Below are 25,960 nucleotides of genomic sequence, written 5' to 3' on the forward strand. Positions count from 1 at the left end.
TGCGCGTTGAGGCAGTGGTGAGTTGAGTGGAAGAACTGCGAACAACAGTCAGTAGTTCGGATTCAGCCAATAGGAATCACTAATGCGTGGCTGGTACCCCGTACCTCCTAGGCACCCTAGGCACCTAATCCCCAGGTACTGCTAGTATCTACTTTGAGGCACTTGAAGGAAAAAAGCTATTTGTATACGTAGTTACGATCGGGCAATACATACCGAGGTGCCGAACTCTGCCGAAATGCCAGCACCTGGTGGTATCCAGTGGCACGCCACGATGCTGCAGTATGCCCAACTTACTCCGCGCTGCTAGTATCGCCTAAAATTTGAAGTAAAAGCGGCAGGCACTACACTAAGCCTGGACTGGCTCTGACCTGGTACCGTTTGGTAGAAAGCCTCGATGCGATAACACGCCTCCTGTCATTTACTTTTCTTCACAATTCACGCATTCTATTGACGCCGACACCCAGCGCAGCACTCTTGAAGACTGATCCACCGCTTGGTTCAGTCTTGACTGTCTCTCCAGCACTCTTTTAGATCCTTTTATGCAACCTGCGCCTTCTGAAGCTTCCCAAAACGCGACTTCAATAGACCAACCTCGATTTCCTCCTTATCTTCCTACACAGCATGGAGTTCCAGACACTGAACGCGCGGCCTCTGGCGGCCCGCTCTCAACGAGCAGCCGCAGAGTGTCTCGTTCCCCCGAGGATAATACGGACAACTTATCTGTCAGCTCTGCGGGCACCCAGCGCGGGCGGAGAGCCAACACCAGACGGATAAGCAGTCGGGAAAATTCTTCACAAGACGGCTCTCCTGGCAGTCGCATTGATGAATATGAAAGGGCTCATGCACAACCTCGGAAGAGATCCGATGGAATGATCTTTCAAATTGTTCCATCCGTCAAAGGCAAATCCCAGAGCGTGTCAATTGAAAGTTTTCCGAATGGTATGGCAACACCATCCTTGTCCTTCAACATATACTAACGGTTTACAGAGGTCTTGACCCATATTTTGTCACACCTTCCTCCGGAAACTTTATCTTCCATGAACCTTGTATCTCAGCGATTTCACAAGTTGGTCACTACACCTCCTGCGTGGCGCATTGCATTTGCGAGATATTTTCCTGGGTCCGAAGCACTTGGTCAGGCGCCTGGCAAAAATACACGCGACCCTGAGTCCGACATTGAAAGGGCACAGCGAAGACGCTTCACACGATTGTCAGCATTGTCCTCGTGGAGGAGCGAGTATATTCTTCGAACACGATTGCTCCGTTCACTCAGTCGGGGAAGGCCTGCGATAGAGGCTGCATCTCGATCCAGTGCGTCTCGTCATGCCAGTAGTGCTTCTGCCACCGCCGTTACGAGATACGCCTCTGGCCTGTATTACCCTATCAGTCATCTCCATGCAACATTTGGCGTTGGCCTGAACAAAAAACAGCCCTTGTTTATGCATGGTGCCGTTGAACAGGGAGGAGTGTCTCTGAGTGATCCAAATGTCGGCAAACCAGGAAATTGGGGCTTGTCCGATTTTGAGGGGTTCAAACACTTTGCAGATCAATATCCAGGCGAGTTGCCTTATGGCTTAGGACCCGGTAATCTCGTGGGTATGCCAAATGTCATGGACATCAGTCAACCCTACGGCAAGTTATACGGCGAGGCGTGTCCTGACGGCCGTCTCTATTATACATCCACGACCGAACAGCGGGGCCGATTTGTTCCAATCTCGTCCACGGCCAATCATGCTCTTGGAATTCCCGATGTGACCATGATCGGTTGCGCTGTGTGTTCTGTTTGGTTGGCAAAGTCTGAACCGGTTCTCACCGTGACTAATGGAATGTTTGGCTTCCTTGCCGGCTTCTCCAACGGCGTCCTTGCCGCCTACGCTTTGGGCGTCAATCCTGTACACGATCGCCGCTACGAAAAGGGTGAGCCCACAGCCAAATGGGTGCTCTGTCCAGGTGTGCCCATCATTGGCATTTGTGTTGATGAGAGAGTTTCGGCTCGAAGATTGGGCTCTCACCGAATCTGGGCCACCGTCCTCAATGCGCTTGGAGAGGTTTACTACCTGACAAAAGTTCCCGTTCGACCGGACTTTGTTGGGAAAGCCTCGCCTAACGACATCGATCGCCTCGCATGGCAAACCGGCAAAAGCGTAGAATGGTCGCTCGTGGAGGCCACTCGACGAAGAGCCAAACCTGACCCATTCGGGACTGTACAGGTCGATGGCAGCTATATTCCACGAATCTCAAGCGATGAATGCGATTTGAGCAACGATCAGATCATCGCCGAGACCAAGGAGGTTGAAAAGGCGTTACTGTACAAACCTAAATATTTTCGGAACCTCTGTGACGGCTGGGATATGCGGCGCAGACTGATGGTCGATTTTGCCGGAGATGATCATCACGGTGCTGGGGAGGCCATCTTCATAGTTGATTGTGGTCTGGATCCTGGCAGTGCGGCTTCAGTGCACCGTATCACCCGCTGCAAGACCAAGATTGCTGTTGACTTTGACCTCGACAACTGGCCGATGATCCAGTCGACAATGAATCGCCCATCCATTTTTGGAACAGGCTCCCCAGCCCAGCATGAGGCACACTCGTCGCCGGCTTCGAGAAGTGTACCGACGTCACGCACGTCGAGCCAGGATGATAGCGCCGACTCCAGGTTTAGGGAAGAATGGTACATCTCTCAATTCTCCTTCGCGGAACATCGGAACATCCATATTTCCGCTTTGGCTTCTGATGAATCCGAATTTGCCACGCTAGCCATCTTCGAAGATCCTCTTCTCGGAATGTCAGGTGGCTCAAACACTTCCTCTCCCCTAGCCTCTCCTTTGGGCCACGTGTCTTCAGCCGGTTTCACCGCTGAAATTCCTGGTCATCGCGCTCGATTTCTGGGAATTGGCACAACGTCAGGCGTTGCTATGCTCTGGGACATGCGTGCCGGACTTTCGCCAAGTCCTGACATCGTCAATACCGTCCAGCCGGTCCGGATCATACATACAAAGTCCCCTCAAATTGCATCAATCGCCCTCACCTCGTTGTATGTCGTTCATGGAGGAAATGATGGCCTTGTTCAAGCGTGGGACCCGCTGGCATCGACGAATGAACCCATTAGAACTCTCAATTCACGATTTTCTGATCGGGCCAGACGACGTATTGCTCAAGCCGAAGCGTCCATGCAGGGTGTTGGCAATAATTACTATGCCGCAGGTGCGATCGTGTTGGACCCGGATCCTACAGTTCTACGCGGAATGGTTTCTTTGGGAACCCTGCTTCGTTACTGGTCTTACAGTTCAACAGCTGCCGATGCCTATAAAGGTCGCAAAAGAGGTCAGCTTCGTCGCCGATCGGAACACGGGAGCAACTCAACCCCAGCCGGTCTGAAGGTTAGCGCCACCGGTCGTGGGTTACTAAAGGATTACATCACCAACGAGAGATTCGAAATGGAAAGGGAGAAAATCGCAAGACACAAAGAGAACGAACGCCTGAGTGGTCGATTTGGCACCGACATTCTGGGGGAAGGTGCAAGTGAGGAAGAACTGCTAGCCTACGCCACCATGCTTAGTGAAGAGGCATTTTCGACGGATGAGATGAAGAGGAAGGCGAACGAGGGTAGCAGCTCGATCGCCTCGTCGAACTCACCTCAACGTCGCAATCAAAGTCGGACTGGAAATGCTGCAGCCAACGCAGTCGACGTCGATCTCGAAGAAGCCATTCGACTCAGTTTATTGGATAGCGAGCCAGTGTCGTCTCCCTCCGTTGCGAGTGATTTCGATATACCTATCAGGTACGCTAAAGGGTCCAGACATGGCACCCCGTCACAAAAAACAAAGGCTGGTAGTAGCAAGGCGCCAGTAACAGCACTGGAAGAGGATGATTTGGAGTTTGCCTTGCAATTGAGTCTTGCCGAAGAGCAAAGTAGATTCGTGCATGACGAGGACTTTCCAGCTCTAGTAAAGTCGCCTAGTCCGGGCACTGATGGCACTGGAAAGGGAAAAGGGAAGTCTAGGCGTCGTTGAGAGAGATTTTGGTGTATTTTGTTCTCGATTGCTGATTTTTTTTCTTTTTGGGCCTATGGGCCGGGCTTTCGATTCCTGCATACTGCTATTTCTTCTTCTGGATGTGGATGCTAGTTCCTTTTCAAGGGGATGAATAGTGGTAATTGCGCTATGAAACTTTAGGGAGAAGGTAAATTAGTTTTTCTTTTTCCGATCCTGGCATTTCGAATAAGTTTCTAGTTCTTCTGTACACGTTCTCTTCGTAGCGATCCCATCGCCTCATCACATGAGGACAATGCAGTCTCATGCTCATTCCAATATTCTTGTGACTTGTCCACCGAAACATACTTGACCCAACATTTTCGCGGCTGAAGGCCAAACCGGTCCGTCAAGCCAATAACAGGCCTGTAAGGCGTTGTTGGCTCTTTGTAGCCATAGTGTTTCTACCGTGACACTAGATGAATCATCAAGACAAACCCAGTGTCGGGTAACACTTCCATTCCTTTCGATATGAAGACGTGCCCAAGACGGGCGTTTGAAGGAGGATCTAGCTATGTCGTCGTCCCTATAGAGCTCAACAGCAGAGAGAACAAGTTGATTGGTGTCTGGTCCATCTCCCGATACTGAAAGGCATCGCTGCCTCCGTCTCCGTTCCTCGCTTAGTAACCACTCGGCAATCATTGCGGCGTGGAGGCTATCCGTATTGGCGCAAGAATTCGATGGCAGATTGGCGAACAGCAAGATCACGACATTCACTAGCGACGAAAAAAGCATTGAGGATGATTTCGATACAGTAGACCAGTCTTACCGGGCGTGCGTTGCATGATGATGACAACAATGCGTCTCCTCTGTAATTGAGGGAGGAAAATTGGCGACATTTGTCCAGAATAACTCGAAAAGCGTCATCAGATTTGTTGAACATAACAGTTCGAGGCTTATGCATGTTCGAAAGTACTAAACGGCACGTTTCGTATTGAATATGTAGATAAACTCCCCGGAACTTGTCATGATGGTGGCAGCGATGAAGCAGAAACTTTTCTTCGACCTCAAGCAATTTCCGATCCAGTGTTTGAAGGGAAACTTGTTGGAGAGAGTGTTGCCCCGAGATCGATGAAGTTCTGAACCCTCGAAGCTGCCGGCAAAGGCCGTAAATATGCTGATGGAAGTCAAACAGGACATTAGTCATGTCCAGAGATGACTTGACTGTCGATTGGATATTGCCAGTTTCGAATTCGCTGGCTGCGAATAGTGACCACTTGTGACAGAACCGCTCAATAACCTGCCGAAGGGCAAGAATCCATCGTTCTCGCTTCGGGGGAAGACATGTTTTCTTGAAAAATCGCAACTGCACCATGAAGATGAGTCAGAGCTCTCTGGTGGTCGTTGCGGTGTGCTTCGATGGCTACCAAAAGGAGCCAAAGAGTGATGGTATCCCTCCAGTTCAGGCTGGAGGAACGGGCCAAGGCCATCGTTCGGATCACCTTCATATATTGATATTCGGAGAACATCAAATACTGGTCTCGGCGGAGAGGATCAGCGAGGCTTACAATGTATCCAGACAACACAAAACACGCCCATCGGATAGTCGGGACACGATGACAGACTTGCGGTATGGACTGACAAATATTTGGAAAGCACGAAGTTCATGGGGAGTTCCCTTGATGTTCGTTGACAAGGCCGGAACAATCGAAACTTTAAGACTTGGGATGGCATTCTGACACAGTATCAACGTTTGAACTTGGATTCTTTCGCCGACGGCCGGGCTCGAAGATCCATGCCACAGGCGCATTATATCCTCCACATTGCCCGGCCCCTTTTTGACAACGTTGACATTCAGGTTTTGCTTCGTCGCATTTGACGCGGCGCTTTCGGCATGTCGCGCGTCCGCTCCTGGTTTTGTGATAGGGTTGTTTTATTCTTCGTGGCGGTGGCAGCATTATTTTGGATCATGCTGCTATCGAACGCGCACGTGCATAAAGATGAAGTGATTGGGATTAACTTACAGAATAGTTTGGTCAGAGCTGGGGCATTTGCATGAAACGTCACGATATTCCCGCCTTACCTGTCAGGGCCCAAGACCCCTCTCACAGTTACGCACTCTTACTAACTATTTAGTGGTCTTTTCTGCGGATTGATATCGCTTGAAGCCGCCAAGGACCAAGTGTGTTGAAGACTAGCCTAATCTGTGAACAATCGTGGCCGTTTTAGAGGCACCGTCCTTAGCGTCTTGGCCAGAATCACAGCTTGTCCCTCCAGGTTTTCCCCGAGACTGGAACTGGTGAACCTCGGGCGACGCTCCGCATTCGACCGATCATTTTCAAACATCCTTGACCTACCTCTGGTACTTAACCTACCTCTGTCGCTCTGCTCGCCATGCGGTGTCTCAGGGGAGCTCAGCAAAGATGACGAATACTTTGGTATCCTCTGCCCTGCGGCGGAGCTCCTCACAATACCTGAAAACTGGTGTCAGACACTTCTCCCTTTCAGCTCGTCGAGAGGCATCCTGGGGCTTTATTGGGTTAGGTGCCATGGGTTTGTTTCCCACTGCATTAACTCGACAATAATGGTGACTGATGACAACCGCAGGGTATCCTATGGCGAAGAACCTCCGAGCAAAGATCCCCGAAGGCGACATCATGACCATCTTTGATGTAAATACGGCTTCGTTGGAGAAGTTCTCACGGGAGGCCACACCAGTTGGAGTTGTCGTGGCGAAGAGCCCCAGAGAGCTTGTGGAAAATGCTGTGAGTGGTGATCAACCTGTTTCGAACGCAAATGCATTGCATGATGAGCACATTGTTCTATCTATGATCTAAGTTGGGGACTTCCTTCTGGTTGTCTTTTCGCTGATTTCACATTCCTATAGCCAATCCTCTGATGCTCTACGTGACTTTGGTCTCGCTTTTGATGAGGAAGAGCATCCATTTACTAACGACACCGAAACAGGATAACATCATATCAGCACTACCAGAACCTCGCCATGTCAAAGGCGTATTCGAAGAAGTCCTTGCGTCGAGTCTTCCTAACCCACCCACTGAAAGCTCCAGACTTTTCATAGACTGCTCAACCATCGACCCTACAACCTCGCGAGAAGTTGCAAAGATGGTAAAAGAGAGGGCCGGAGCCAATTTTGTGGATGCACCGATGTCTGGTGGTGTAGTAGGTGCTCGAGCTGGAACACTGACTTTTATGGTTGGTGCGGAAAAGGAGGACATGCCCAAGATTCAAGCCATACTTCTCTTGATGGGAAAGAAGGTCTGGCATATGGGTCCCCAAGGAACGGGGCTAAGTGGAAAGTTGGCTAATAATTATGCACTGGCAATCAATAATATTGCGGCCGCTGAAGCAATGAATTTGGGCATGAAATGGGGCATTGAGGGCAAGGCGCTAGCTGATCTCATCAATTCCGCTACGGGGAAGAGTTGGCCAAGTGAGATCAACAATCCTGTTCCTGGAGTCATTGAAACGACCCCGGCGAGCAGAGATTATGAAGGGGGCTTTGGAGTCAGTCTGATGAACAAAGATTTAAGGCTGGCTATGACCGCAGCATCAGAAGCCGGAGCCAAACTGGTATTGGCCCAGAGAGCCAAAGAAGTCTATGATGAAACTGAGAAGGCACACAAGGGAAAGGACTTCTCGGTGGTATATAGATGGCTCGGCGGCAAGGAATAGTATGATATTCGAGAATATTGTACAGACTTCTTTGATCAAGTGTACGACGATCCATCCACCCCAATTTTTTTTTTTTTTTTTTTCTTCCCCTTCATCCGCGTTGTATTTGCGAGTCGTGCGCTGCCTGATCGAGTAACGAATGAGGCTGACCAGCCGACCAAAACCCGCCGTCAACTTCAACTTTCCGACTCTGCTTCCCCCGCGACCAGTTTGTCCTGATCTGGGAGACATCTAGATGTGTGACTAAGCTTCGGATTACCTCCTTTTATGCTCGTCATGACTTTTAGTTGGTCTACTCTTCAGTAATAGTAATACCTCGGCTTCGGAGACGACTCATTGAAACCACTTCGAGCCGCCATGTCCTACGTTGTACCAATTCACCATCCCAGTGGCGTCCGTCATGCTATCAAGCTGAATTTCCTGGATCCCAATGTCGACACTCTCATTGTAGCGTGCGTCTCCTATTCGTGCCCGTCAGGAAAGCAGACTGACTTGTTGATCAGAAAAGCGAATCGTCTCCAGATATACGAGCAGGGACCAGAAGGCCTGTCGCTGTTACACACGAAGACCGTTTACGGCTACATCACAATCCTTGAACAGATCCGACCGGCGTCCTCAAAAACCGATCACCTCTTTGTTGGCACTGATCGCTACCAATATTTCACCTGCTCATGGAATGCCGAGACGAAACAGCTTCAAACCGAGCAGAGTTATGTCGACTTGGCGGACAAAGTCCTTCGTGACTCCAGAGAGGTGGATAGATGCCACATAGATCCTACGAAGCGGTTCATGATGTTGGAATTGTATGACGGGGTCATATCAGTTCTCCCTTTCGTCCAACCCTCCAACAAGCGTGTCAAAAAAGAGAACACTTCCAATACCCAAGCTGGGACGTTAGGGGAACCGGTTCAGGTTCGAATTGAAGAACTGTTAACGAGCTCATCGGCCTTCTTGGAAACAGATCCCGAATCCAAAGACAATCCCAAGCTGGCAATATTGTGGGTAGACAACTCGGAAAATCCCCAATTAAAGCTGCGGGAACTCAAGTATTACCCTGGGGGTGAACAAGCGACGGCCGACTTTGAGACAGTGGCAGAATTGGGTGGTGACCAGTTGGACAAGGGAGTGAGCCACCTCATTCCGGTACCCGCGCCTTATTCGGGCTTCCTCATTTTGGGCGACCATGCCATCCGCTATGTCGACTGCGAATTGACCAATGTGATCACCCAACCTCTCAAAGACAACGCGACGATATGGACTTGCTGGACCCAGATTGATGATCAACGATGGCTTCTCGCCGATGATTTTGGCAAACTGTTCTTTTTAATGATCGACGTCCGCGGATTCGAAGTGTCGTCTTGGAGGCTTGACCTAGTGGGTGTCGCATCAAAGGCCGCTTGCTTGGTGTATCTTGACGACGGCTACGTCTTCATTGGCTCTCATTCAGGAGATTCGCAAGTGGTGCATATCGAAGAAGAGGGTGTCCGCATTGTTCAGACGTTTGCCAATATTGCACCAATCTTGGATTTCACCATCATGGATCTGGGCCGTGGTGCGGAAGGCGGACAATCTCTTGAATTTTCCTCCGGTCAGGCTCGAATAGTCGCCGCATCGGGCGCATGGCAAGATGGTACCATTCGCAGCGTGAGGAGTGGCGTTGGTCTCGAAGAACTCGGCACAATCGGAGAACTGTCCCATATCACAGATCTCTGGGGCTTAAGTTCCACCGGACAGAATGATGTGCATGATATACTTCTCGTCTCTTTCGTCACCGAAACACGAATATTCAAATTTGACTCGGAAGCCTCGGTCGAGGAATTGGACGAGTTTCACCACTTGGAATTCTCCCAACCGACCTTCTTTGCAGCGAATCTCCCCGATCGGAAGCTGGTACAAGTGTACGAAACTGGGCTGAGGATGACGGATCTCGAATCGAGCATGCTGACTCTCGAGTGGAAACCTCCTGATGCAGGGGCCAAAATCACAGCTGCATGTGCAAATTCCGCGCATCTTCTTGTTGTTGAAGGTGGTCACACGCTCCACGTATTCCATATTTCCAACAGCGGCGATTCCCAGCCTACTATTTCAAAGACATTCCTACCCGATTCACAGATATCAAGCGTAACAGTCCTGGGTTCACAAAGCAATGCGTGCATTGTATCATTCTGGCAAACGGCATCTGTTGCCATCATTGATCTACATTCTCTCGATATTCTTCAAAGCCAAACCGTCGGTATGCCTGGAACAGATATCCCACGGTCAGTAATGGTCGCAAACATACTGCCTGATGCTCCGCCCAACTTATTTGTTGCCATGGCTGATGGCACGGTCTTGTCCTATTCGTTCGACACGGCAAAGAATTCTCTTTCGGGGATGACCCGAATGTTGCTTGGATCAGAACCAGTTTTCTTTAAACAACTTCCCAAAGACATTGAGTCCGGGTCCCCACTTTCGAATATCTTCGCGTCATGCGAGCAGCCATCATTGGTCTACTCCACGGAAGGTCGAATCATTTACTCAGCTGTCAATGCTGAAAGCGGGTCTCGGGTGTGCAGCTTCAACTCTGAAGCATACCCCGATGCGATTGCCATAGCTACTCTGAAAGAACTCAAGCTTGCCTTGATCGGCAAAGAGCGGACAACCCAATTGCAGACCTTACCGATCCATGAGACAGTGCGCTGTCTGACCTACGCATCGACGGCAAAGATGTTCGCCATGGGTTGTATTCGTCGGATCATGGAAAGCGGTGTCGAAGCGTTACTGAGCTCTGTCAAGATCGCAGACGAAGTTAGCTTCAAAGAACTGGATTCGGTGGAACTCCTGGACAGAGAGCTTGTGGAATGCATCGTATCGACCGGCCCTTTCGACACAGATGACGAATCTCAAGGCTACGGCGAAATGTTTGTGGTCGGAACGAGCGTTTTTGAAGAGGATGGAACCGGGGATGATATTGTGAAAGGCCGAATACTGGTCTTTGAAGTCAATAAGGAGAAGAAACTCAAAGAGGTGACGTCACTCGCGGTCAAGGGTGCTTGTCGAAGTTTGGCGATGTGTGATGGCAAGATCGTGGCCGGCTTGGTGAAAACAGTAAGTTGGGACTTAAAAATTTTGATGGTCTCTCTATTGACGAGATGATGAACAGGTCGTTCTCTACGGATTGAAACCGTCCACAAGATCCAGCCATTCTCTTGAACTCACCAAGCTCGCGACGTATCGCACATCGACAAACCCTCTTTCACTCGCCGTGACGCCCGCCACCTCCGAAGCGCCGGCTTTCATCGCCGTCGCCGATTTGATGAAATCTCTTTCCGTTCTCCACGTTGTTCCCCCCAATTCCTCCTATCCAGAATACCAATTGCGCGAGACATCCCGACATTTTGCCACACTGTGGTCCTCTGCCACCTCGGCGATCATGGAAAATGAATGGGTTGTCGCCGACATGGAGGGGAACCTTATCATGCTCCGCCAGAATGCTCCCGACACCGCTAACGAGGACTATCGTCTGCGGTTAGAGGTGATAGGAGAGTTTCGCCTTGGTGAGGTCGTGAACAAAATCGTTCCTCTGTCAGCCACTCCTGGCTCTTCGCCGCAGACCAGGCAAGCGCAGAAGATGATCGACACCGTCATGAGCGGGGGGTCGGACGATGACATGCACAACAACGGAAAGAGATTCCTTCCACCAAAACTCCCACGCGTCGGTCCACTAGTCACGCCTCGGGCGTTCCTAGCTACGATTGAAGGGGCCATCTACATGCTCGCCACCATCAATCCGGCATATGTCAATGTACTCCTGCTTTTGCAGTCGGCGCTGGCCTCAAGAGTCCAGGCGCCCGGATATATGCCATGGACGAAGTTCCGAGCCTGGAAGACGGAAGTGTTGGAGAAGGACGAACCTTTCCGCGTCGTGGATGGTGAGATGGTCGAGCAGGGATTATTGGCTTTAGATGATAAGGAGTTAGAGGTAGTGTTGAAGGAGGGTGGTTTGATGGAGGAAGCATTGAATGTCACAGTCGAGGAAGTGAGGGCTTGGGGGGAGGAATTGAGACGTTTATATTAGATCTGATCCGATGTCGACAGACAAGTAGGTAGTGGAAAAACATACCTAGTTCGTCATGGGAGGATACTAATGCTATACGTGCTCGATCCGTACTTGGACTGTTCTCTACTGTGATGATTATGATCCCGTGGCGCGGGACGTTTGCTGTTAGGCATAGCCAGCTGTTGATATATACTGGTACTGGTACTGGTGCTGGTATTGTAGACGAATGCCATACCGTCCGTCTTTGGGAGATGGCATTTTATGTTGTATTTATATTTGTATTCTATCGTAGCGGCCACTGCCACCGCGTGCGGCACGTTCAACGGAACAGGTCCTCATTCACATGCCTCATCTGTTGTACAGTTTGATTTTGATTTTCATTCTAGGTTTCCATTTCATTTCTTCTTCTTCCCACCCTTTTTCTTCACACTCTGGCTCTGACTCCGACTCCGACTCTGATTCTCCTGCTCTTCCTTTTCGCCCGGGACGACGAGTTTCACCACCCTCCCGGCTTTCCCCACGACTTCCATCGTCCTTGGTTTCGCACTCGTACCCGTATTGGTACCTATGCTTGCATTTGTGGCATCTTCTCGTTGTTGCCTCAGAAGTTGGAGCCGTGCTTCAATCTCCGCTTGTCTCGGGTCCGGAGTTCCTGTCACTTTGCGGAATAAGGACTCCAGATGTGGTCGGAATAGGATGTAGCTGGAGATTATTATGATGACGCGCAGGAGGATCTGGAGGTTCTGGCGCGTGAAGTACAGTTGGAGTGGTTCGGGGAGGGAGGCGTAGATCTGGGTGAATTGAGATTGAAGCTGAGATTGCAGGATTGAAAGGTGCGAGTGGAAGGCGTCCATCTACCTATTGACCTTGGATTTTGTTGGTACTGCTTTTGGTTTAGAGCTTGGACGGAGATGGAGGGGTCATAGGTGTCTCAGGCCAATGGATATTAATTAGGTCGGGTTGTGAGAGGGCATTAGGTTGGAAAAGAAAATATGAATGACAGGTTTCGATCACTGTATGAAGTCAGCAGCATTTGGGTCCGTACTGACTGGGGTTTCCATTACGGTGGAGCACTTGCCACCAAGACGAGTTGTGTATGACATGACATCTGAAGGAGGTACCGATCAGTCAGGGGAACACGACAATCCTCATATCCTTCCTATTCCCATCTCCGGTTTCATTTCCTTCCTGCCCACCTACCTCCCTTCATTTCCTTACCAGCACGGCCACTAATAGCACCCCTTGCCCCTCCTCTCCGCCTGGTTTCTTCATCTCCGCCGCCCCTTTCGCCCGAGGTGCAAAACCTTCTCCCTATCCGGCTCAGTAAGCTCCAATTCCCTAACTCCGTCGTCCTTCGGTGTATGTGTCAAACTGGGTGCAACTCGAGATGTCTTGAATGCTCTCTTCTCTATCTACTTGTCGAGGTATTGAGAATTCTTTTATAGACATGCGAATACTACGCCGTTACGCAGAGCAACCATCAGTAACGTCGTCGTCTATGGAAACCTCTCAGCAGTGTTTCAGCTGTGGAGCCTATACACAATATCCCTTTGTTCAACAGTATGGCTGGATATCCAAGTTCAAGACAAGCAGTCTCTCGAGAGTGCCGAAGAACGAGATCGGATCAGGCCTCGAAAACCAAGTTATCTATGAAGTATTTTGGTGGCTATTGCGGCAATGCTGACCCTCTTTTATCTTCTCATTAGCTAGAGAAGAATGTTATTGAGATTATGATGGACAAAGTTACACACGATTAGCACTACCTGCAGCAGCACCCTTTCAATTATGGGTTTTCTTCACAACAACGATGAATGGTATCGCTCATTCAGTGTCCGGTCTACAATGAAAGTCTCGAATCCGTCATACATCCCACAATAATGTCTATCCAAAATGCAATGTCCAGCGATGAATTACAAGGTGGGAGTACCAATATTTTTGTCAACGGTGATGACGTACAACTCATTTCAGAAGAAGATGCACGGAAGAGACAGCTGCATTACGAAAATAGTGGTGTTTGCTAGATCGCTCATCCTAAACATGCTCCCCAGGAATCAAAAATGGGCAAGAATCCCATTGTTGGCGTGGGAAAATTCAACAAAATTTCAGTATGATTTACACAGCTTCATTGTTCCTTCAGCGCTTGGCTACCAATGCGCTCTTGGAGACTACAGTTCGCGCAAACGCCGTAATTGGTACTGCGGCCAGAATATCAAAGACTGTCACATCCGCCTTTGCCTCCTTGGTCAACCAATTTCGAATCTCGACAGCCACAAGAGAATCAACGCCGAATGTGTGCAATGGCCGACTGCTGTCAATTTCTTCCACCGACGTCTGCATCATGTTCGCAACCTTGTCGACGATGCCTCTGGTAGCTGCTTCATAAGCATCCTCTAGAGAGACAGCGGCAGTCAGTCGAGCCTTCAGCGATAATTCTAGCTCCCCATTGCCCGTTCCGTCCTTAGCTCGGTAGCCTGTCCACTCCAACACCGAGAATCGAGGATCGTCATAGTAAAAGGGACGTCGGATGCCGGCAGCCGTTACACCGCCTCCCGTGGCAAATCCCGTAAGTATTTGCGCCTCGACATTGTCACTGCCGGCCATCTCGCTCTCCATGACCTTGCGTATAAGAGCGTGTAAATCGGTTTGACGTATTCCGAAAGGTTCTTCCCAATCTTTCAGATCACGACTGGCACTGGCGGTCCCTGTGGCCAAGACTCCGACGTCCCTCATGATTCCGAGATCGATTGAAACCGCCTTGAGTCCCAGGCTTCGTCGATGCTGGGCAAAAGCATCCTCGTAAGCACCAGCCGCTGCATAGTTCGCTTGACCACGATTTCCAAAGACCCCGGCGAACGAGCTGAGGATAATGAAGAAGTCGAGATGTTTGGGAAGATGCTGGTGAAGGTTCCAAGTTCCTTGCACCTTTGGCCTGATGGATTCGGTCCAATGCTGGTGGCTCATATTTTCAAAGAGAACGTCTCGTAGCACCATGGCGCACTGGAACACCCCCCTGATTGGCGGCAAGTCGGTCGAGCAGATCTGCAGCACCTCCTCGAGCTCAGATTCGTTGGTGATGTCGCAACAGTATGCTCTAACTATTGCATCCTGCTTCTTCAAGTCCACCAACAAGCTCTTTGCTTCGTCGGACGAGGGGCCGGAGCGGGACAGGATGCAAATGTGTCTGGCCCCGTGCTCGACAAGAAGGCGAGCCAAACTGTTCCCAATTCCTCCAAATCCGCCCACGAGAACATATGTGCCGTTGGCCTTGAGCTTCAACTCCACCGATGGATTGCGATGCACCTTGACCACATCTTCCGGCGAGAATGTGAGGACGAGCTTACCGCGATGTCGACCAGCTTGCATGATGCGGAACGCGTTCTCCATGTCAGAGATGGGAAATGCAGTCAACGGGTAGACTGGCCGAGTCACCTTTCTCCGGAGGAGATCGAAAGTCTCTTTGAGTATGCTCGCCATAAGTTCAGGCCGAGCCACCGCCACGTGCTGGAGGTTCAAGAATGAGAACGTGGCATCTTGGATGAAAGGTCTCATATCAAGACGTGTGTTACCCAAAATGTCCTTCAGACCAATTTCCACAAACGTGCCAAAAGGAGCTATGCAGTGCCAGGTCTGCCGCAATTGCTCTCCTGCCAACGAATTGAGTATGCAGTCAACTCCGCGGTCGCCGGTCATCCGTTTGAGGGCTTTGGCAAAGGAAGCGTCGCGGCTGTGGAAGATATGGTCGTCGGGGATGCCATAGACTTCTTGTAGCAAAGCTCTTTTATCCGCCGAACCCACCGTGGTGAAGATCTCCATTTCGTAGTGCTGTGCCAGCTGGATGGCCGCTTGTCCAACACCGCCTGCTGCCGCATGAATGAGAATTGACTGGCCTTTCTGAACACGCATGACGTTGACCAATGCGTGATATGCCGTGGCATGTACCAGCGGCAAACCGGCAGCCTCCTCAAATGTAATGTCGTCTGGAATAAGCTGGCAGAATGCAGCAGGACTGCGGTAGTGAGTCCTGTGTGCTCCGTGCCCGAGACAGGAAACTCGTTGCCCCGGCTGAAGGGAGGTCACATCGCTCGCTACTTGTGTGATCACGCCGCTGGCCTCAAAGCCGAACAAGCTGTCAGGGATTTGACCCATGGCAACCATGACATCTCGAAAGCTGTTGCACGATCAGTAAGCCGTCAACAAAGATACCACATGCGCTGCAAGAACTCACTTAATACCTGTTGCTTTCACCTCAATCTCGACATATCCGGGCTGCAAGTGTGCCCACGCTAGGTCATCAGCCTCAAATTGTAGCGAATCAAGCATCCCCGGAGCGCCGACATGGATTTTCTGAGGACCGTGGCATTTGCCTAAGGGCATCAGCTCGACCTTGCCACCGTGGAGATAGGCCGATAACTCTTCGTTGAATGCTCCATCCTGGACGGCACGACTGACATTCAAGATGCCCTCTTTCTCGACGAATTCACTGTCCGTGCCGGGGTACGTCGTGAGCTTGACAATATGCGACGCCAAGTGATCAGGCACTTCCAGAGACTTCGGCATTGCTTGCAATATGCGGAAGCGGATATTGGCACATTCATTCCGAACACTACGGGCCAGTCCTGACGCCATTGATGCTGTTGGCTGATCGTGAGAACTGACCCAGAGCACGTCTGAGGATTTCAGAATGAGAGATTGCATAAATGAGAAATCTTCGTCATTCAGGGTTGGCAGCAGAGCCAGTTCCACCTCCGCAAGCACGATGACACTGCCACCGGTCTGTAACGCAGATAGATCTCCCCACTTGACAAGGCTGCATCGACAGGCAGCCTCAGTGAGCTCGAGAGCTATTTTGGAACCAAGTGCAGCTGAGACGCGCGTAGGATCTCGCGGTTCGACGATGACGAACTCTTTTCCGGGCGTAACTGTGTTCCAGGAGGGATCAGGGGCCTGAGCCACCATCAAGCTGAATTGTTGACAAGTTTCGTCCTCAAAATCAGGGTATGGTATGACAGACTCGAATCCTATGCGGTTTAGAAGTGCACGCCACTCGGTTTCGTCCATGGCGGCACTTTCGCCCTTCCTGCTGTTCACAATGTCAGTGCATCATTGTTGGAAGAGTCGTTGCATCAAGTTACCTCCACCAGCTTTGAAAACAACCCAAAGCGCATGACAATTGGATACCAGGTCTCGTGGTCTCGATCAGACATAATCGCCCTCCCGGATTGAGCATGCGTTTCAGATCAACCAGGACGTTTTCAATGGATTCGACGCCATAGAGTGCGTTGGCGGCTATAATGATGTCGTATGTCTCGGTGTCAGTCGTTCTCTGCTCAGCTGCACTGAGATCGTCAACCAAGAACTTCGACGCCGAGCTCCATGGCTTGAGCGTCTCTTCAGCAAGTCCTTTGATGGCTTCTGTGGGACATGCATATGTATAGTTGGTAAAGATACCTCGTCGCCGGCTGAGGACCTTAGCAGCAACCCCTCCACTAGCACCACCAAACTCCAGAATAGAAACCGAAGGCTGCGAGAAGAGGACCATGTCCACAACCTGCGTCACTATTAGACTGTGTTTGAGATTCGACATGGGGCTGGTCGGCTTACCTCTGCTAGCTTATTGGCACAGGCTCCGACTCCGGGAGTGTTCGAGAGGTATCGGTCCAAAAGACTCTCCTCAAGCATAAGCCGCTCAGCCTTCAATTGCCCAAGTAAGATTTGTGTAAGGATCGTGGCCGTCAAATAAAGCTTTTGGTCGTCCGAATCTACGGAATGGAACTCGGAATTGGCATCTTTTGCAATTTGGTCCGGTAAGTCGTCGCCGAATGTGTGTTGAAGCTGATGCTTGCCGGCCATAACAAGTTCTTGTTGGTTCTTCATCCACTCATAGAGTCTCCGAAGGTGCTGTTCGGGCGCCACACTGCTCCACTTCACATGGTCCACAATTTGCCGCATGAACATCAAAGCCAGATACTCGGATTTCTTGAAATGTCTCGACTCCTCAGGTGTCATGGTGCTGGGGCCCACCTTGCTGAAAAGCTCAAATTGCTCTTCGTTAGATAACAGACCAAGGCATGGCTTCCAAACCAGCTTGCTGCACATGCCTCTCTCTGTCATCTCTTCGTTTTCTGCAGATGCATCAATACCTGACCCTGAGAATGCAGCACAGGTGAAGCCCCGAATCCTGACCAGAGGCCTTTCAACCATCTCATCCAGCATCACAATATCTGCTTTGAGTTCCTTCATTCCGTGCTTGGCCGCTGTCGAGAAGCCTCGGAAACGTGCACCTTCGTGAAAAGGTGCACTGGCTGCAACAATGACTTCGTCGATCGCAGTTGGTACCATGGCCTCCTTCAGGGTCCCCGACCCTCCTTTCAACGCTGCAAATGAAAGATGAAAGATGGCATCAAGTGTAGCTGGATGGATGATGTGGGGTCTGCCGTTCTGTACTTGGGCAGCAACAGAACCCGTCTTGGGAACCTGGATGTCAAACGCTTTTGCCGGCACAGTGGGCAACGCTCGTAACACATCGGAAGGCCGGGCCGTACACGAGTCCTACAGCAGCAAGCTCCTTGTAGAAATCGACGGCATCTTCTTTGCTGGTGCAGTCATTTTCCATGTCTTTGAAACGGGCTTTTACACTCTTGTTCTCCAGGTGTATCTCAGCATGCGCTGCACTGTCCTCCGTCACACAGTATTCAACCAAGATCAGACCGGTGCAATTCGTTTTCAACTGATTTGTCCCCGCCACACAGGTGGAAATGGTGAATTCCCACCAAGTCGACGATGTGTCTCGAGTTCCCACCTGGTGAGGTCTGAGCTGGCAAACGCATTCGACGTCTTCCCCTTCCTTGAGAACAACCGCTGAGGAGATGATTACATCTCGAAGCCGGAAGTCGCTGACCTTTCGGTTGACATCGCTCAGCTGTCGTGCAGCTTCGATGGCCATGGCGAGATAGCCAGCGGCGGGATAGAGTATGGAGGACTGAATCTGATGGTCCTCAATCCATGGTTCTTCCTCGATGCGGAGGAAGCCGCGCCATACTGCCTCCTCACTGTTGGGTGAAGGATAGGGCGCTCCAAGAAGGCCGATGGAGGGAAATTTGCGAAGACGAAACTGCTGTGCTAGACGAGACTCGCCCCAGAACGTTCGCGAATGATTCCATACATACGGTGGTAGATCAACGAGCATCCGAGGAGTCCTCCCTGCAGGGCTGTCGTTGATCTTCTCAATATTAACCGGCACTCCTAGGACGTGGAGATCTCCACAACAGGTCAGCGCAGAATCAACGGCTTGTTGGCCCCGGTGAAGCATGGTTCGGTATTCAATGCCTTTGACTCCGAGACTATCCATGATCTGATTGACTGGGCCGCGAAGTGCTGGGTGAGGCCCTATCTCGACGAAGATGTCGACGCTGGGGCCTGCGCAGCGACGTCCATCCGGACCTGTCTGTAGCAGAGCGGACACCGCGTCCGTGAAAAGAACTGGAGATACGAGATTTCTCACCCAATTCATTGCCCCCAGTTCAGCAGGGTCCACGAGATCTCCGATCACACTTGAAAACATCTGGCGACCCTCGATAGATTCCTGGGCTTGCACATCACTCAGAGAGTGCATGTATATGGATGAAATAGTATGCATATGCGGCGAATGGTAGGCCGTGTTCACCTTTAGCCTGCGGTGGAAGACTTTCAATCCTTCGAGCATGTTTGTCAGGTGGCGAATTCCAATGGCGTCTCCAGATATGGTCACACTCGAGGGCGAGTTGACACAAGCCACGACCAATTCTCCTTCCGTTACTTTTTGAATATACTCTTGCGCTTGAGTTTCCGAGGCTCCAACAGCCATCATGGCCCCTTCCAGCTCTGGAGCAAGACTCTTGAGTTGCGAAGATAGGATCCCGCGATGGTACGCGATCTTCCAAGCGGCTTGCTTGCTGATGGCGCCGATACAGTAGGCTGCAGCTATTTCGCCGCTTGAGTGACCCACAACGGATACCGGGTTGACGTTCCATGAGGACAAGAGATCGACCAGAGCAACTTGCACGACAGTACAAAGGGACTGACTGTACTCTGGAAGGTCGATATTTGACGATCTATCGTCCTTGAGCAGCTCTTCCAATGCATTCCACTGACATCCTTGATCCCGCGACAGATAGTCCGTCGCCGCCTCCACGCTGTCTCGAAAGACCTTGTAACGTGGCAAAGAATCGTCCGGGACGGGCGTGCTGTCCGTGGCCAAAACCGAGACTATCCACGCCCGTCGTGGCATACTGGTACTTGCTCTCATTCCCGGCCTGGCTGCGCAGATTGAGAAATCTGGCTCCATTAAACCGTCCTGCTTCGCCGTAGGTTGCCTCGTCGCGCATGTGGAGATTGGGAATGTTCACCTCTACTCCCCTGGGGAGCTCGGTGCCATCTTTCAAGCATACAGCTTCCAGAGTGACACGTCGGAAAAGGACTATGGATGGGTCGTTGTTCCGTCAGCAGGCTCCTTGGAGGAATCAACGGGCTCCATCAGGGCCCGTGCTTCGTCACTCACCTGCCCGTACTGGCAACACGCGTTGACTTTCCTTCATTACCGAATCCAGTAATTTTAGTTTGTACAAGGTCGTCTTTTTCCAGCCACCATCCTCCCTCAACGCGTCTATGATCTCCTGCCGCAACTGGGGGATCAGGTCCGGGTTCTCGATGATGTCGTACATGACGTGTGTCAGGGTGTGGGACGTCGTGTGGATGGCACCAAAAGCGAGGCTGAGGAGGCCGCCCACCAGGTCGAACTTCTTCCCTTGAGCACGCACCGTCTCCCGCAACCACTCGACCGCGTCGAGGCTCCGGGTCTGCGACCATTGTAGATGACCAACTTCATCTCGGCCCCCGTGAGCCTTGACACGCCGTGCGATTTCCGCGCCCAGGCAGCGACGAGCAATCTGGACCGTCTTGGACAGCTTCCTCACCTCGGGGAGATACAAGTAGGCAAACGGCCGGAGGAGCAGGGGCCATTTCATCATCGCTTGCGCGGCCGCCACCAGCTCCGCCGAGTAGTCTCGCATGGCGGTCAGAACCACTGGATCTCGACACATAGGCAGCCCGACGAAAACGCGGGAGGAAGTCCTCGTGGTCAACGAGAGCATATGTTCGGCAAAAGGAGTCGAGTTCCAAGAGTCAGTGGGGGGGAACAGCTCCCGGACGGCCAGCTCGTTCTCTTCGTTAACCGGCGCCGTGATACGCGTGAGGGAAGGGGTCAGCTTGGAGTTGATCATCTGGATCAGAGTGTGATTGCGTGTGAACATGGCCTGGGGTGAGAACGCGGGCCAGCGGACGAAGAAGTCATTGTCGTTTGGTAAATCGAGCGAGAACCTCGGGTCACTTTTGATCTCGTCGACGTAGCATGGCGGGAGAATGATCTTGGGGCCTGTGTGCGTGAGCACCTGGAATGGTTTGTTCTTCAGCTGCTGGAGTCAATCCTGTGCCAACCTGGTGGGAGACTAGCGGTTTACATTACCCTCTTGAGCCCCTCTTGAAGAATAGATATACCGTTCGAGTTGAAAGTTTCACCCGCCTTCCACGAGGTCCATCCTTGAGGCTTCGGTCCGACAAGTTCAATCCCTCTCAGTGGCTTTGAGAGACTGTTCAAGTAGACGACTACGAGAGGTAGAACTACACTGAAAAGCGCAAACAGTAAGGCCTGTAACGCCATGCCGGCGAGGGTGAAAGCCGTCGACCTCGAGAAGCCTCATTGGAATGGCATGGCTAAGCCAATGGGTGGCTCTCTTCAATCTTGTATCGTGCTTCTGGATGAATAACTACCGGGGTACCCCTCTACCCTACTCGGTGACGCGTTAGGGGCACAACACGGTACGAGTCGTAGTATGTGCTGTTCTACGCAGAATCCAAGTAGTGATGTGTCCCGAAAAGAGCCACTGCTGCATCCATGATGGTTCCTGGTACACCGTCTGGCCCGGAAGAACAGTACCCGTCGCCCCTTGGCGCGTGTCGAGTGTAGCACCCCAAGAGATTGGAAATTACACACTTGTAAGTAGTCTCCTTGGCAGAGACGGGCTCCTCGGGCTTCCGTAAATAGACAGGGTGTGACGTACGCAGCCCCGGCCAGTGCTCCCAACGCCAACAAATGCTCCTCATGTACAGGTAGTATTCTCAACAGCTAGCCCAGCATAGCAGCCGCTAATGATGCCTCAGGCGGGCATATGTTGATGGCACTGCTTAATGACCCCTCCAGGCAAGTTTAACCCAAGGCCGCTGAATGGATTATTCGTTAGATCTCGTGTATTGGTGATTCGACGATTCGACCTTTACGACGCGGAAAGTTGCGATAGGTATGACTGTGCGACTGAATCGACCGGTGGGGGGGTTGGGGCAAAATAGAGAGACACCGAATGCCACTGTGGACGCGCGCGTATCGTGCTCCGCTGAGCACATCGTATTTGGAGGCTCAGGACACACTGACAGGGCTTCAAACCAAGGACCGTACTTGTTCTCGCTTGGTGATCTGATCGTTGGGCAAAGAAATTCCTCTCGACAACCTCAACGATGGCACAGCCAAATTGTGCATTTAATCACCTCGCGCTGTCGGTACCCAATCTCGACGAGGCCGTTGAGTGGTACACCAAGCTCTTCGGCTTTCGAGTCATCGTGCCCACCGTGCTCGCCGAGAGTGGCGGGCCAACAGCGGAATCTGCCAACAAGAGTAAGTCATCCGAAATGCCCCGTTGGTGAGAAGACCCAAGTGAGTCCGCTGACCTTGAAATCGGATGGTTCTAGTTTACGGCCCCGAGCTCAGATCGATGAAGATGTGCATCCTCTCCATGGGCAACGGAGTCGCCTTTGAGATCTTTGAGTACATTGACCCGAAATACAATGGGCCCAAAAAGCGCGTCGACTGGAATCCTGATACATACACTAAGGGCGGCATATTCCACATCTGCGTGACCGTCCCCGACGTCGACGCGAAGACGGCCGAGTGCATCCGAATGGGGGCGAAGCAAGTGGGAGAAACCGTCACTCTGACAGAGTCGTACCGCGCCTCTTACGTTCAAGACCCCTGGGGAAATGTGGTAGAGATGCTGAATTGTTCGATGCAGGAACTGTTCTTGGAATTAAAGGCTGTTGGGTGATCTTTTCCAACCGAAGATGCTCTATGCAACGTGAACTCTAAGTGCAGACAAACTACTCACGCTACATTTTTCAAAGGTGGTGGAGGAGATAGTGTGAATACTTGGCTCGGGTGTAGGTCTGGTACGATGTCCTTCGTATTTACAGTTTGATATCCTTCGGTCGACCAGCATCCTTAAACCCGAAGAGCGTGCCTGCGATCCTCCTCATTTGAATCTCCTCGCTCCCTTCCGTGATCCGATAACGACGAAAATGCCGCCAGAGGTGCTCGAACGGATAGTGCCGTGAATAGCCATTGCCTCCGTGGATCTGGATCGCACGGTCCGCCGCCTCCGTGCAGAGACGATTGGCATAGTAGTTGCACATGCTGATCTTGTATCCGAGTTCGCGCTCAATGACAGACCAAGGCTTCTCTCCTGAGTCTTTGCACCGAAGTGTAAGTTGGTCCATCTCGGTGGCGGTCCGAAGGATCAATAGCCGGAGCATTTCCACCTGCGTGGCGAGCTCAACCAGCGGCCACTGGATCATCTGGTTAGAAGATAGAGGCTTCCCAAAGACGGTTCTCTTTTTGGCGTATTCGATGCTCCTTTGGACGCAGTATGAGGCCGCGCCACAGCTCGAGCTCGCCTGCCGGATACGGTTCTCGCCCGTGAAGGTCTGTGCGATAATCAACCCGTCGTCCACCGGTCCGAGAACAGCTGTCTCGGGAACCAGAACCCCGCGGAAGAATATGGTCGCATGGTCCGTTGGCATATTCAGAGTCCATTGGTACGAGTCCACAACGACCCCGTCGGTTTTCACGGGCACCAGAAAAGCCGTGATACCTCGAGGGGATCCCGCATTTCCGGACGTTCGAGCAAAGACGATACAATGGGTGGCGTGGTGGGCTCCTGTCTGCCATTTTTTGTTTCCGTTAATTTCATATCCTACAGAACCATCTGCGAGGTCAACCTTTTTAGCCGTGGTGTCGAGGAATGTCGCATCGGAGCCGTGATCGATCTCAGTGAGGCCAAAGGTGGCCCTGAATTCTCCTCGGGCCACGGCGGGGATCAAATCCCTCCGCTGCTCGGGGCTCCCATAATGGTGCAGCATGATGGTCACTGGGTCATTTGCAACCATGCTATGTTCGCTCTGTAGGTCGTTGGCTAAGCTCAGGCCGCCGCCATAGTTCGAGGTGAGGTGGTAGCGGATCGCGCACATGTACAGGTTCTGATGAGGACTTCCGTGCCCGCCGTATTCTTTTGGAAAGGCAAAGCGATAAAAGCCAGCCTCCTCTGCCAGCGCTTGTGACCTTTTGAGGAGTGCTTCCCATTCCGGCGAGGGCAGTCCGCCGTTGTTCCAATCGGTACGAGATGCTTCTCTGCGATGGTCGAAGAACTTGATGTTCTCTTCCTGGAGAGGAAGGATCTTTTCGGCTATAAAGGCATCCAGCCGCTTGAGGTAGTCCTGGACCTCTTGGGGAATCTCGAAGTTCATGGTCGCCAGAAGCAAGATTAAGAAGTCGTTTGGGCTGTGGCCGAGTGAAGTCGAGAGCGACCAGTGAGGATGTGTAGGACAGCATAGACCTGGTCAAGCCGAGGATGCTCGGCACCACGTTGCCACCAGGGAAACGGGTGGACCATCGGACTACCCCAGCCGCTGAGTACAAGCCCTGAAAATGGTGGTACTTGATGGTCTGCAGATGAACAGGACTCAGCCCCCGGTGATTGGACTACGGTGGTTTGCACTCATCGATTGTACATTGGTCTCGAATTCTATAGACGAAGGTGATGGCTTGTTGTATGCTGACCATCCACTCCCTCGGGACTACGAGCCAGACCTCGACGTAGCTTACAGCTCCTTGACGTGCTATAATTTGTGTCTTTTCTCTCCGCTTGCAATCCTTCTAAACTCCTCCTGGGGAGCGCCTTGCAGAAACCTCCCGGTTCCTTCCATTGACTCGCAGATGTTTTGGGCATCAAGAGCGTCTAGAGATGGCCTTCGGATCAGGCTCTTGATCCTGAGGAGACTCTCGCGGTTTAAATGATGGCCTAATTTGTCCTCAATCTCCGCCTTGACCTGGTTCAAAAACCCTGTGCTATCCTTCTGATCCTTGCCCGAAAACACCTTGTTCACGAACCCAGTTGAGACCAATTCGTCACACGGTATCTTTCGAGACATAATAAGAGCCTCATTTGCCTTGGAAATCCCCATGCGCGCCACGAGACACATCGACGCAACGCCCTCGGTCACCAGGCCCAGGGAAGAGAAGGGCGTCAAGAGAAAAGTGTGCGGAGTGGCATACACGAAGTCGCAGAAGCCGACCAACGCTGCAGGAAGGCCGACCACCGGCCCATTCAGAGCGCCCACCAAGATCTTGGGGTGCCTGTAGAAGGCCTGGCTTATGCTGAAGTTGTTCTTGACGAAGTCTCCGAGGATATCGCCTCTCTCTTGCTGGAGGGTAGGGTCAATTGCCCCAACATCGAGCCCGGCAGAAAAGAAGCGCCCGCTACCTGTAATGACGGTGATGAAAATGTTTTTGTCGTCGGCAATCTCGTGGAGGAGCGTAGTGATTCGTTGCAGCTCCTTTCTTGTGACGGCATTCAGTTTCTGGGGCTTGTTCAGGACAATAGTAGCGATATTGCCCTCCTTGACACACAGGATGGACTCCTCAGACGAATCCATCATCTTGGACCCCCTCTTGGCTGGCTGTCCGAGATTTGCCTGCTTTGGTCACCGCGTTTGAAGACATATGGTCCCAATCACTCACAGCCACAAACAGTACAAGCTCTGGCGTTCGACGTCTTCCATATACGAGTCGCATCTGATTTACAAAAGCTCCCAGAGATGGGCGGTCTCGCCCCTGTCGGCCTCGGTATTTGACCCTGAAATAACTACGAGTCGTTGGCCCCCTGTCCGCTAAAAATCACTTCTCCACATCCAGACCCACACGAGGAGGACCTCAGTGATGGGACCGCTGTTTGTTCGCCGCATTATTTGACAGGTCGGTTGTCTTATCGTCGCATGAAGCTTATACTGATCCTGCCAGGGGATTGATCGGCCGGAGCTACAAGTAAATAACGTGGCCAGGGAGAAATCCGGGGTCTTTAATACCCCAGGCTGTCCCCGGCGGGGGTTCTCAAAGGTATTT

At 51.7% G+C, this 25,960-nt stretch overlaps 8 protein-coding genes across 8 annotated transcripts; 4 read left to right on the forward strand and 4 right to left on the reverse strand.

Annotated features, from left to right (window-relative positions):
• Nucleotides 1-539: 539 nt before the first annotated feature.
• Z518_10941 (uncharacterized protein) lies at nt 540-4,013 on the forward strand (the record flags this gene model as incomplete). The annotated part of the gene is made up of 2 exons (XM_013411450.1): nt 540-939; nt 988-4,013. 2 exons carry the CDS (start codon nt 540-542, stop codon nt 4,011-4,013), a joined length of 3,426 nt encoding a protein of 1,141 aa, XP_013266904.1.
• Nucleotides 4,014-6,394: 2,381 nt separating this feature from the next.
• Nucleotides 6,395-7,664, forward strand: Z518_10942 (3-hydroxyisobutyrate dehydrogenase; the record flags this gene model as incomplete). Its single annotated transcript, XM_013411451.1, has 3 exons — nt 6,395-6,524; nt 6,579-6,736; nt 6,939-7,664. The coding sequence occupies 3 exons, from the start codon at nt 6,395-6,397 to the stop codon at nt 7,662-7,664; spliced, it is 1,014 nt and encodes a 337-aa protein (XP_013266905.1).
• A 357-nt stretch (nt 7,665-8,021) lies between these two features.
• Z518_10943 (uncharacterized protein) lies at nt 8,022-11,721 on the forward strand (the record flags this gene model as incomplete). Its single annotated transcript, XM_013411452.1, has 3 exons — nt 8,022-8,116; nt 8,168-10,751; nt 10,807-11,721. 3 exons carry the CDS (start codon nt 8,022-8,024, stop codon nt 11,719-11,721), a joined length of 3,594 nt encoding a protein of 1,197 aa, XP_013266906.1.
• Nucleotides 11,722-12,098: 377 nt separating this feature from the next.
• On the reverse strand, nt 12,099-12,557 carry Z518_10944 (uncharacterized protein; the record flags this gene model as incomplete). The annotated part of the gene is made up of 1 exon (XM_013411453.1): nt 12,099-12,557. The coding sequence occupies one exon, from the start codon at nt 12,555-12,557 to the stop codon at nt 12,099-12,101; it is 459 nt and encodes a 152-aa protein (XP_013266907.1).
• Nucleotides 12,558-13,836: 1,279 nt separating this feature from the next.
• Z518_10945 (uncharacterized protein) lies at nt 13,837-21,397 on the reverse strand (the record flags this gene model as incomplete). Its single annotated transcript, XM_013411454.1, has 8 exons — nt 13,837-15,871; nt 15,929-16,780; nt 16,836-17,251; nt 17,305-18,177; nt 18,257-19,793; nt 19,834-20,158; nt 20,240-21,149; nt 21,203-21,397. 8 exons carry the CDS (start codon nt 21,395-21,397, stop codon nt 13,837-13,839), a joined length of 7,143 nt encoding a protein of 2,380 aa, XP_013266908.1.
• Nucleotides 21,398-22,248: 851 nt separating this feature from the next.
• Nucleotides 22,249-22,832, forward strand: Z518_10946 (uncharacterized protein; the record flags this gene model as incomplete). Its single annotated transcript, XM_013411455.1, has 2 exons — nt 22,249-22,405; nt 22,480-22,832. The coding sequence occupies 2 exons, from the start codon at nt 22,249-22,251 to the stop codon at nt 22,830-22,832; spliced, it is 510 nt and encodes a 169-aa protein (XP_013266909.1).
• Nucleotides 22,833-22,971: 139 nt separating this feature from the next.
• Nucleotides 22,972-24,306, reverse strand: Z518_10947 (uncharacterized protein; the record flags this gene model as incomplete). The annotated part of the gene is made up of 1 exon (XM_013411456.1): nt 22,972-24,306. The coding sequence occupies one exon, from the start codon at nt 24,304-24,306 to the stop codon at nt 22,972-22,974; it is 1,335 nt and encodes a 444-aa protein (XP_013266910.1).
• Nucleotides 24,307-24,678: 372 nt separating this feature from the next.
• On the reverse strand, nt 24,679-25,494 carry Z518_10948 (uncharacterized protein; the record flags this gene model as incomplete). The annotated part of the gene is made up of 1 exon (XM_013411457.1): nt 24,679-25,494. One exon carries the CDS (start codon nt 25,492-25,494, stop codon nt 24,679-24,681), a length of 816 nt encoding a protein of 271 aa, XP_013266911.1.
• Between the last annotated feature and the right edge of the window lie 466 nt (nt 25,495-25,960).

Source organism: Rhinocladiella mackenziei (genome assembly GCF_000835555.1).
Source record: "Rhinocladiella mackenziei CBS 650.93 unplaced genomic scaffold supercont1.10, whole genome shotgun sequence".
Lineage (NCBI taxonomy): Eukaryota > Fungi > Ascomycota > Eurotiomycetes > Chaetothyriales > Herpotrichiellaceae > Rhinocladiella > Rhinocladiella mackenziei.